At 51.2% G+C, this 12,294-nt stretch overlaps 1 protein-coding gene across 1 annotated transcript in view; it reads left to right on the top strand.

Moving 5' to 3' along the window:
- CLNK (cytokine dependent hematopoietic cell linker) overlaps nt 1-12,294 on the top strand; it is a 147,090-nt gene that overhangs the window by 59,629 nt on the left and 75,167 nt on the right. The window contains exon 3 of the mRNA XM_036018786.1: nt 12,099-12,170. Coding sequence (XP_035874679.1) covers nt 12,099-12,170 — 72 coding nt within the window. The remainder of the gene's footprint in view (nt 1-12,098; nt 12,171-12,294) is intronic.

Here is a 12,294-nt window from a genome sequence, read left to right as displayed (position 1 = left end):
CCCAACTCCTCCAACCAGAGGGAGTTTCTTTTCCTCACAGGCGATTACTACACTTAACTCCAATTTCACGTGAGAAGGCGCTGGCACGTACCTTCCACCATAGCTGGGCGCCGTCAGGATGAACCGCAGCACCTGGTCCGCGGGTGCCGCTGGCGGGCTGACCCACCGCGGGCGTCGGGCCGAGGGGAGGGCTGGCGCGGAGCACGGCCCGCTGCTCGGCGGCCGAGGACCGAGCCTGGGGCAGGCGCCGATGACTGACCCCAAACTAAGAGATGCCGCCATGTATCGTTTTCTCCTGGATCTTTTTGAGAAACAAGTGTATTGAAGCATTCTTTACATGTCATAAAAGTCACTCATTTCAAGAATACAATCACTTTTTAGTAAATGTCCCAGGTGGTATAACTATCACCATAAATCCCTTTTAGAAGAGTTCCGTTCTCTCTTGAAGCATTCTTTACATGTCATAAAAGTCACTCATTTCAAGAATACAATCACTTTTTAGTAAATGTCCCAGGTGGTATAACTATCACCATAAATCCCTTTTAGAAGAGTTCCGTTCTCTCAGTAAGATTTGTCACAGCCAGTTACCGAGAATGGCAGGCCGCTGACCTCTGACCCCGGCACCGCCGATCTACTTCGTGTGTCCATCCACACCCTTGCCTTTTCGAGACGCCTCTTGTAGAGGGAGCCACGCAGTCTGCCGTCTCTTGTATCCGGCTCCTTCCAATTAACCTGTGTTTGAGGTTGGTCCAGGTTGTAGCACGTGTGATGGCTCTTTCCTTTGTGCTGCTCACTGGCATCTCGTTGCACGGCCCCATGTTGTGAACCCACTCACCTGTCCGTGGACGATTAGGTCGTGGTCCATTTCCGGCTCGCGTGACTACGAGCACTGCAAAGAACATCCGGGTGCCAGTCTTTGCGTGGACACCGTCTTGGTTTCTGTGGGGCAAGCAGCTGACTGGGGCACCGCTGGGTCGTGTGGCACGTCTGTGTTTAAGAACCCGCCTCCAGCATCTTGACTCTTTTGCACAAGCTCATTGGCTCCTTCCTTCACGACTAAAATGCTGGTGATCCCAACACAAGGGACACAGGATGCTCACCCTCCATCCCTGTTCACCCCCCTCCTTCCCGCCTGGGGCTGGAAACCTGAAAACTGTTGCCCACGCATGGAAGAGATATGCAAGGGCGTCAGACCACAGAGGGAGCCTGCCGGAGAAGTAACAAAGTCTTTTCTCTCCCTCTCTTTCTCTCCTTTCTGGCTCTCTGGTTCGGGGTACATGAAATAACACAGGAGGGGTACTGGGGACTCAGATCCTAAGCCTCAGACAGCTGGCCCAGCTCATGAATCATTTGTTAAAGTCTTTCTTTTTAATGCTCTGAGCAAGTGTCAACTCTCGTCTATCTAATTAACGTTTAAATTACAGGAGACTTTGGGGCACCTACTAAGTGCCTAGCACTAGCACAGAAAAGAAGGAGCGTAGAATGGCCACAGCCAGTGACCGCCTGTGCTGGTCAGCAGGGGGCAGTCCCCTGGTTGAAGCCAGACCTTCGCATTCTTTCAGCTCACAGGGGGATTCCGGATATGTTTCTCTTTTGCTCACATCAATCCTATTAACAAAGATTTTTGGTTTTTAAGGGAAAAAAGGAAAGGGCACTTGAACGTGGGTCTGCCCTGGGTTGACGCTCCTCCAGCGATAAGCAATAGATGCTGGGAGTGGTCATGGAGAACGGCGAACTCGAAGCACCCTGAAGTTGTTAGTAGCTAAGGGAGGCTGGAGAGGCGTGGGAGGGGGCAAGGCAGCCTCATGCGAGGGGCCGTGCCCCTTCTGTGCTCCTGTCCTTGAAGCGTGAACAGAACTTTCCGTGGGGACCCGTCCTCATAGCACATCGACTGAGACATTTCTAAGGGTTCCCGCTTTGGAGAGGAGAAGCACGTGGCTCAGGGCAGTGAGGTCTTTGCCCCGGGGCAGGGACCAGGAGTCCAATCACACACGTGCCATGTACCAGCAGTTCAGGGCACCTAAGCTGAGCTCATTCTGGGCGCCCCAATGGCAATGGTTCCCGGTAGGTTAGCAGGAGGTGTTCTGGTTAATTTTACAAATGTTTAGCAAACAGCTCTCTGGGAGAAAACTGTATATATACATATATGAGTACATGTACATAAGTTTGTGATAAACTTTATAGATATAAGGGACATATGGTATATAATTTATAAATAATAGTGAAATACACCTTTTTATTGTTCTTTTTTAAGATTTTATTTATTCAGGTTTAGAGAGAGGGGAAGAGAAGGAGAAAGAGAGGGAGAGAAATATCAGTGTGTGGTTGCCTCTCGAGCACCCCCTACTGGGGACCAGGCCCAAAACCCTGGCATGTGCCCTGACTGGGAATGGAACTGGCGACCCTTCGGTTCACAGCCCGCGCTCAATCCACTGAGCCACATCAGTCAGGGCTACTGTTGCTCTATTGCAGGTGTCCCAGTGTTCCCCCGTGGCTCTCCCCTGCCCCGCCCCCACCCAGTCAGTCCCCACCCTACTGTCCAGGTCCGTGGGTCATTTATACCTGTGCATTGATTAGATATTTCCCCTTCTTTCCCCGTGTTCCCCTCCCCCCTCCCCTCTAGTCGCTGTCAGTCTGTTCCTAGTTTCTACGCCTCTGGTTTTATTTTGCTCGTTTGTTTGTTTTGTTCATTAGGTCCCTCCAATAGGTGAGATCATATGAAATATATCATATTTTTATTGTATGTTTCCCTATAGCTCATTGATCCAGGCAAAATTATTTCATTGATTTTTGCTGAACTCTTACATCCCTAGCTGGTCGGAAGTGACACGTAAATACAGTTCTGACATCAGTAGTGATTGATATTTTCCTTTCCATTAATGAGCAAAACAAAGTAAAACAACAAAGAAGTGTCCAGATCTCACTGGTCTGTCATTGATATGAGCAGCTTCTTTGCTGATCAGAAAATACTCAGAATACTGGAAAAAATGTTTCCTCAGTATTTGTGCTATTCACAACATTACAGCTATAGACACAATACAGCTTTAAAATAAATCTGCTTTATTAACATTCTCTCTGTCACTTTCAGTTAGTCTATCAACAAAGCAAAAATCACACCCTGATCCAGGCATCTGGATCAGGGAAAAAACTTCGTCACTGAACCCACCAAAATTTGAGCCAGAAGAACCTCAGTGCTCAACTAATCTGAATTCCCATTTTACGGCTGGAGGAACTAGTCTGGGGATAGCAAGCAGAGTGTGAGGCAGAGGCTGCCTGAGACCCCAAAGGGGACCTGGGCATCCCAGCCACCTGGTCAACCCCCTGGCTTTCAGCCTCCTCTGGAACCCTTCACACAACCTGCTCTGTGCTCCAGCAGGGCAGACCGTCGGAGACAGAACCAAGCAGTCAGATCAACAATGCAAGAGGGAACAGGGGAAACATAAAATGTTGGGAAACTTGCTCCGTTACTACTGGTAGAGTATAGCCAACATACAATATTATATTCACTTCAGGTGAGCGACACAGCAATTCTACATTTACATAACTTATGAGGTGATCGCTGTGGTGTCTAGTAACCATCTGTCACCGTACAGACTAATTACAATATTACGGACTACATTCCCTGTGCTGGACGGGGCCTCCCTCTGATGTTCCGATTTCGTAACCGGAAGTTTGTGCCTCTCATTCTCCTGTAGCCCTTTTGCCCACCCCCCCACTCCCCTCTCCGCAGGCAACCGTCAGCCTCTTCTCTGTATCTATGATTCTGTGTCTGGTTCATTTGTTCATGTGTTTTGTTTTTTTGGATTCGACACGTAAGTGAAATCACACTGCATTTGTCTTTCTCCGTCTGACTTATTTCACTCAGCATAATACCCTCTGGGTCCATCTGCGCTGTCGCAAATGACAAGATTTCCATCTTTTCATGTGTGAGTCGTATCTCATTGTGGGTATGTGCCACGTCTTCTTTATCTTTTAATGATTTCCAAGGGAACCCACATTAAGGAGAGATTAATTCTGTGAGCGGGTTTGGGAGAGGCAACTGCCAGTCTCAGCCATTGTTATGAGGATAATAACACCGACCCTGGGGCTCTCTCCCTCCCCACCCCGAGGTCCCGGGTCCCAGCCAGCATTATTCCTTCCTGGGGTATGACAAAACGTCCCACCAGGTCTCCCTGCTTCTCCCTGATCCCCAAAGTTTCACCTCTTCTCCGCCCGGCAGTCAGGGAGAGCCAGTGTGAACACCAGTGATGCCAGCGGGTCCCTCTGTCCGAGACCCTGCCACAGCTCCATGTTCTGTGCAGCCTAAGGCCTCCCAGTGACTGCAGGACTGTCCCCATTTGTCCTCGCTCCCCCACAAGCTCCTGGGCCATCTTCCCAATCCACCCTGCACTCACTGCTGTCCAGCCACGCCTGCCTCCTCCCCTGATTCGACTCCCCGTGTGTGCTCCTGCTTCTCAGCCTTGCCCAGCCCCCTCCCACCACCCGCCATCCTCCCTCTTCTCACCCTGGGCCCGAGGGCTCCTCCTGCAGACGCCTGTAGCTGGCCCCGCAGTATCTGCTCCCAGCTGCCAGCAGCTCAGTGAGGCCCACGTTGAGCACCCATTGGAACAGTCACCTGCCCACGCACCTGTCTGCTGATTGTGACTGTCGGTCTTCTCCTTCCCAAAGACCAGGATCTTTGGGAAGATCTTTTCTGCTTTGCTCCAGGCAAGAATCTCTGTGATGTTCAGTGAAATGCTCCAACCACTGAGCTAATTGTGATTAAGGTTTCCACCCCAAATATTCGTTGAGGACTCAGTAAATTCCAAGCACTGTTCTTAGCATTTTGCACATGGTCTTATTGAATTCTCACCATGCTCTCAAAATACGGCAAAATCTGAATGCCCCCAGGGCAGGTGATGCCGCCACAGAGCCCCTGGGAAGCACAGAGAGGAGGGGATGTGTTATAAGGATTCGCTCTCCGGGGCTGATTGACCTTTGGTAACTGCTTTGCAAACCAGGCAATATGTTCAGATAGTTGTGCTGTGGCTCACAGCTCATCACGATGGGAAAGCAACTGGGTACCAGGGACAGTATCTAAGCCCTGGGGTTAGTCTGGGGCCCTGGCCACTCTCGGTTGCCATGACACCCAGCGTGATGCAGTAAAAAGCGATGGTCGGAGTCAGAGGGGCCTGATACGGAATACTGGCTCCGGCACTTAGCTGTGTGGCCACAGGCAGTGCATTTGGCCCGTCTGGGCTTCTCCTCCTCCTTCTGTTAAGTATAATGGATCGGCAGGAATAGTTGAGAAGAGCGTTGACAGCAAGTAGCAGCATAGTTTGATTTGTGCATTGCCCCTGCGTCTTAGGGGCTGACTTCAAGCTCACGCTTCTTCCGCAGACCGTGATGTTGGACAGATCTGGTGTTAAATCTCAGCTCTGTCTCGTCACATCTGTGTTGAGCCCTTCCTGTGGGCACGGGCCTGCACAAGAGCCGGAAATGCAGAAATGCACTAAATGTCATTCTTTTTCAGTGAGGGATGCAGGCAGGGTACTTGAGCTCTCTCAATACTCAGTTGCTGAGAAGGAAAACCAAGATGCTCAGGACAAGAAAGCTTGTGTTTGGTGTTAACCTGTGGACCTCTTCATCGTAGCAATTTGGGGACATGGCGGGCGGGGTGGTATTATCATGCTGCCTTCTCTGCTTACAGACAGCGATCTGAGGGACCAGGTCCTGCCTGGGGCAGGCCAATCGCTCATGACAGCCGTCACTGAGTGGGGGCCGTGGAGAGGCAGTAGGAGCGTCAGATTTTAGAGTGCAGACCATGGCTGCTACGTGGTGGGTGGACTGCAGACAGCGGGACATGACAGGACTGAAGTGAAGACGTCCCTGCAGACGGTGCTGGACGTCCCCAGAGGACAGAGAGTGCGGCCGCGCCCGGCAGCTGGCACACTGCAGACCCGCCCCTTCTCCCCTCACTCCCTTCCCCTGCCTCGGCCTCCCTCCCTGTCTCCAGACCCTCTGGTGGCGGGAGGTGTTGGACCCGGAGATGCAGGCAAGGGTATGGCCTTGGGGGCTCATCCTCTGGAAGCCCCTCCCGCACGTAAAGCATGAGTCCCCTCCCAGGCGCCTGCAGACCACAGAGCAGACCCACGCTGTCCCTTTGACTCTCGCGTCTCCATGGCGTGGGTGTAACCAGGCACACATCAAGGTTTCATCCTGAGAGTTTTCTTTAAAAGGCACACACACATCGCTTTCTCACGTCGTTTTCTATCAGTCCTCCGGAATCTTTCAGGCGTGACCATCTATAAATTAAATTCCACTGTGAACACAGTTCCGGACCTATAACAAGGGTAATTCACTGTCGTTATTGCATTTGCTCTTCACGTGCACGGATGGTCTCTTAGGAGCCATATCCCCCGACGGTCACAGCGGAGAAAGGAAGGGAAAAGCATTGGGAAAGGTGAGGAGCAAGCCTTCTTGTTTTGTTTTGTTTTGGTTCATTTTCTTATGCTGAATCAAAATTTAAACAGGAAAAAAAGAAGGGAGAGTAACTAGACTTTGGGGGGTGATCACTTTGTAGTGTATATAGGTATCGAATTATAACATCGTCTGCCTGAAACGTATAATAAAAAGGAAATTAAAAAAGGAAAGAGCAAAGAAGTCTTACGGGGCTTCTTGAAACCCAGACAGAAAGGATTCAGGGTAACTTTCTTGTTTTCTAAATTAGATTATCTTTGTCTTTCTTTTTCTCCTCGAGAAGACGAAGGAGGAAGAGGAGAATTTACTCAGAAGGTGCATAGAAAGGCCTAATTAGAGGACAGACCCTTCCCAGGGGGAGGCGAGGCTAAGTGACAGGGACCACGGGCCCCACGCAGAGCCAGGAGCTGTGCCAGAACCTTCTCTGTCAGCATCTGCTTAGCACGAGCAGCTCAGGGCCCTTCTCCGGCCCAAGTTGTCTCCTCTGTAGAATTGACAGGTTCAAGCAGATGACGTCTCTCTTGCCGTCAAGCCCCAAGCTCTGAGAATCTCTGAAGCTATGACTCTGGCAAAGGAAAGAGCTAAATTCAGACACCACCCTCCACTCTGCCTCGGCGACCCGTAGGCGGAGCTGGTCTGTTCTAGCAAGTTCTGGATTCATTTTCTGTCTTCGTGAGCAAGAATTAGCAATTCCCTCAAGAAATTCTTGACCCCATCCACAGATCTTCCTGTGCACAGGTATCTCCTCAGCTGTTCTTCTGTGGGAGGGGAATGGCAGGAGCTCAGAGTCTGGGCGGGACAGGCGCCCGCCAAGGATGACGACGCAGGGGGAAAGCCCTGAAAACTGAAGATGCCCCATTTCCACAGAGAAGCTAGAGCCTCCTCCTGACTCCAGAAGAGCTGGAGGGGGGAGCCAAGTGGCCTGAGGGAGGGTCAGTGAGGGCCACCTCCTGGCCAGGTGTCAACCCGACAGGCACCTGTCAGAGCTGAGCCCAAGGGAAAATCAGGCCAGGGCCGGGTGGACGGTCCTAAAACTGGGTGAACAAAGGTAGGAAGCTGTGACAGAGGGGTGAGCTCTTTGTTTACTAGCTTGGTTCCCTCTCATGTGGCTGCCAGCTTCATGAGGGTGGGACCTTCTGTGTCTTGTCCACCTGTGTCCCCAGTCCTAATACAATGCGCAGCACATGAGCTCCTCGACAGCTATTTGATCTGAGGACGGCACCACAGTCTGCTTCCCAATGTCAGCTCAGTGCAACAGAGGACCCAAGCCACAGGGCTTCACTGCCCTGCCCAGAGACAGCCTTCCAGGGGGAACTGACGAGAACGTGGAAGGAAAGGGGTCCAGGATGGGGCCAGGGGCTCAGGAAACCAGCCGTCACCCAGAACACCCGGGCACCATCGCCTCGCCAAGTTGGCACATAAAATGAACCAGGCCAAAGACGTGGCTCAGTGAGGGATAATAATCAAAACTTCTCCCTGTGGCCAACTCTCATGGCTGAGCAGATATTCCTCTCAGGTTTCTCTGGGAAGAATCACCAGCTCAAATCTTCAGGGGCCAGTTAGCTAATAAAATGGAAGATGGCAGGGAGTGAGTGAGTGGCAGGGCCGTATGAGCTTGGGAGAATCAGCCATAGGTGAATACATTCAAATTCAAACTTTTTTTAAATCTGCAAGGCCAGAAGGCTGTGGGCACCCTCCAGTTTCCCCGGCTCAGCAGTGCAAACATGCAAAACGTGTCCAGAATCCAGGCTGTGGCGCCTCAAATCCCCAAGAAACTGAGCCTTGCCCGGGCGCTTAGGCAGAGCGCTGGGTGCAGGCACACGGCCACCCACACGGCGAAGGGACCGGGGGAAGTGAACAAAGCGGGTGTCAATCACTTGGAGAGGTCGTTTGTGACCATGGATGTGGTGACTATTTTAAGGGGGTTGGAAGCGTGGCATTCTGCTGTAGGAAATTATTATGATGGCCTCTCACAGGCGAAAGTTGGAGAACCAGTTTATTCCGGTATTTGCTGGAGTCTTCTAGAATTAGCTGAAAAACTTTTGAAAATGGGCCTGACATTTTCAGGAGTCATAGAAGGTTTTAAAAAAAAAATAGTCTGCAGAAAGATTCTAACTGATTTGGTTTGTAAATTTGCATGCAAAAAAAAAACCCTTCTGGATGTTATAAAAGGGTCATCCCTACTCATACTTCCACACTGAGTATGTGGCAACGTGTGTGGTCCCCAATTGTCTCATGTCCTGGTGCTCATGTCCCTCCCTCTGTACTCTCCTCCCCTTGTTGTGAGCAAGCCTGAGATGGCTTTTAAACAATAGGGTGCATCAAAATCGATGGGAACATCACTTCTACGACCGCATTCCGTGAGACTGTAGCTTTCCTCTTGTCTCCGTGCTGGGCACATTTCAGTGAAATGAGTGGCCGTGTGAGGGAGGCCCATGTGACAAGGAACTGGGGGCAGCCTCCCGCCAACAGACACCAGAGAACTGAGGCTCTCAGTCCAACAGGCCCTGAGAATCTGAATCCTGCCGACAGCCGAGCATTCTCAAACTCAGCCTTTCCCCAGATGAGCATTCCGATGAGACCCCAACCTTGGCTGACACCTTGATGGCAGCCTCAACAGAAACGCTGAAGCAGAGGACCTGGGAAAGTCTTCCCTAGATTCCCAACCCACAAAATCTCTGAGATAAGAAATGTGTGTGGTTTATGTTTGTGATAACATTGATACACAGCAATGGGTAGCTAACACAGTACGGCAGCATATTTAAGGAAGAAACAAGACACAATGTGATGACTCTGAAGATGCTAACATAGTGTATTCTTGTCCTTCCAAGGGCATGATAACAGAAACTAAGAGAAGCGATAATCATCGAAGAATTGATAGATCATAACAGGGAGAAAAAATCTTGTGGATTTATAAGGAAGAAAAAATGAATGAACTATAAGTGTCCTGGATTGTATACAGGAAAAGGAAATCTTATGGATGCCCAAGTTGAAGTTCATGGTGAGGCTAACGCAAAGAGTGACAGGTGGCAAAACAGAGGTCATGGTCTTGGAGGACCCGGCAAATGAATACGGTATCACGTTGGCCAGGCTGGACTCAAACCAGCGTCCCAGGAGACCCTTTAACACAGCTGGGGCCACCACACGTCTCAGACTGACTCCGCCTATTGTTGAGGACCCTGGCCATCGGGGAGGGCTCCTCCCCAAGAGACCGAGAAAAGGAAGATGGTGTCATTTCTGCAGAAGCGCTTCAAGGCTCTCAGGTCAACCTGGTGATCACACAGGAAACGCAGCAGGGGACACTGTCGATGTTTTCCACGTTCTCGAGAGGGACCAACGTCCTGTGCCTAGAGGGGGGGACGTCATTGAGTGGGCCCAAGAGATCAAAGCGCACAGGAGGGTAGGGCTGGCCCTTCAGCTGCATGTTACCCAGCAGTGTACTGCAGCGCTCAGCCGTCCGCCGGGCACAGGAGGGACGCGCTGGCGTTCGGGCCAACGGCACGACGCAGAGGTGGAGGGAGTGCTGGGTTCGATGAGGAGGTTGAAGCCCCTGAAGTGGCTGGGGATTCTCGAGCGGGAGGTGACTGGTAGCATTCTGCCCATGAGAAGGGGGGTCTTGCTGCACTTTGGCGAATGGAGCAGAGGCCAGGAGGCCAGAAAAGCAGGCAGGGGGCTGACGCCAGAGGCCAGGCTGGAAAAAACGAGAAGAGAACAATAGGCTGCGTATTGTTCGTGGGAGTGAAGGAGGGGACAGAACGAGAGAAATTTGGGGATGGACGGTTAGGACCTGGCGGTGACGCAGGGGAAGACGCCCAGGATGCTGGTTTGGAAACCAACCGGGCGATGGAGACGCCCCCTGGCGGAAGGAAGGGCCTCGGCCCGCGGGCTGGAGGACAACCAGCTAGGAAGGCCCAGCAGACAGACATTCCCGTCTAGGACTCAGAAGAGCAATCAGAGTGCAGACATAGATTTATAAGTCAGATTCTCGCTGGGTGTAACCACGACAGTTAAATCGTGAAATCTATGAAGTGACACCATGAAATAACTCTGAAATCATAAAGTAATGAAAAAGTAAAGTGAGAAATGATGAAACAACACAATTATTTACAATGGCAAAATATACTCAAACAGCCCTGGCCGGTGTGGCTCAGTTGGTTGGACATCGTCCCACAAAGTGAAAGGTCGCCAGTTCAATCCCCAGTCAGGGCACATGCCTGAGTTGCAGGCTCAGTCCCCAGTTGGGGCACATATGAAAGGCAACTGATTGATATTTCTCTCTCACATCAATGTTTCTCTCCCTCTCTTTTTCCCTTTTTCTCTTTCATAGATAAATGATAGATAGATAGAGATATATAGATATAGATAGATACACACACAACTCACTCAACTTTCTATTCATCACATTGCAGCCAACAGGCTACACACAAAATCCTGGATAGAAAGAGAGGCTTAGTTACAGTCAGGCAGCTACTGGAGCCCTTTCGCAGGTGTGCAGTCACGCATGTCCACCGAGAGCCCTGTCAGTCAGGCACTGACCCAGGTCCCCAGGGGGGCCAAGCTCTGCAAAGCGCTCCTCCTCGAGAGGTAGACCAGTAGTCCCATCAGACGTGATTACAACTGTGAGTTATAGCAAAGGTTTCATTTCAACTCAGACGAGTGCCGTGAGGAGCCAGCCTCCCATCCGGGAGGTTTCTCTGGGGAAGGGGCGTAACTGGGCTCAGCACGAGTTAGAGTGAAGGAAAAGACGACAGTGGGCGTCTGAGAAAGAGAAAGGTGCCTGAAAGGGCCCTGGGGGAGGAAGTAGGGAGAGCCCAGGGCCCCAGAAGAAGAAGTTTGGTCCAAGGGGAGAACACCTGGAGGGCGACGAGTCACAGGCGCTCGCCAGGTGGAAGGGCACGGGGACGAGAGCATGTCAGTAAACTGACGACAATGCTCATGCAGCACCTGCAAAAGAAAAGAGAGTGTATTCTGCGTGGCTCCTTAAATAAGGCATAACACAGCGATAGTCTACGATAATGTAGGCCTGAAAGAATGTCAACAAACCAGCTCTATTTAAGACAATGTAACCTCCTCATGGAAAATGCCACAGCAAAGTGCCTAAATCACATAGGCGTTCAATCGATATTATTTGCATCCAAGGTGGTGTTGTTAAATCAATAGTCCGCCTTCCCACCCTGGTGACATGTGCTAGTTTGGGGTGAAACTCAGCTGGCGTAGAAAAACATCCAGAACATTCGCTGGCCCGCGGGCGCTGGCCGTGTTTGACTGTGTGCTGAGGGTGTGACCCCCTTCAGCCCACGGAGCAACGTCTGGGAGGTGCATAGAGTTCAGGCGGGTCCCACAACGACCCTGCCAATACGGGGGTGTGGGCCACGTGCTCCTCCTGACGGGGGACACTTCTCTCCCCTGCTGCTGCCCCTTGGAATATAAAGCTTTTACATTAAAAAATAATAATAATAATCAAAAGTAATGGAGGTATTTAAAACGCGGATTTTTTTAACCCCAGCGGAACCACAGAAAGACAAAGTTGGAAAATGCATATGACTGGGCGGTTGTTTCTAGGAACGGAGGCCCTTGCTGACTGTTTTGCCCCGGCCCCTTGCTCCTTCCTGACTACACTCTCCTGTCTCGCACCCCAGGGGCAACGGGAGGACGATGAAAGAAGGGCCCAGAGATCTGGCATTCCAGAGCACCACTCTGCCAAAAACTGGGTAAGAACATTCCCTTGTTGATTAACAGAGAAGTGAAACGTCTGATTCTACGGGACATGAGCGGACGGCCTCACACACAGGTGCACGCAGTCAGCATGATAGAATTGTGCCACCGACCAGGCCG

The sequence above is a fragment of the Phyllostomus discolor genome, chromosome 1 (genome assembly GCF_004126475.2).
Source record: "Phyllostomus discolor isolate MPI-MPIP mPhyDis1 chromosome 1, mPhyDis1.pri.v3, whole genome shotgun sequence".
In the NCBI taxonomy this organism is placed as follows: Eukaryota; Metazoa; Chordata; class Mammalia; order Chiroptera; family Phyllostomidae; genus Phyllostomus; species Phyllostomus discolor.
Note: the sequence above shows the minus strand (reverse complement) of the source record. Positions and strands in the feature narration are given on the sequence as shown.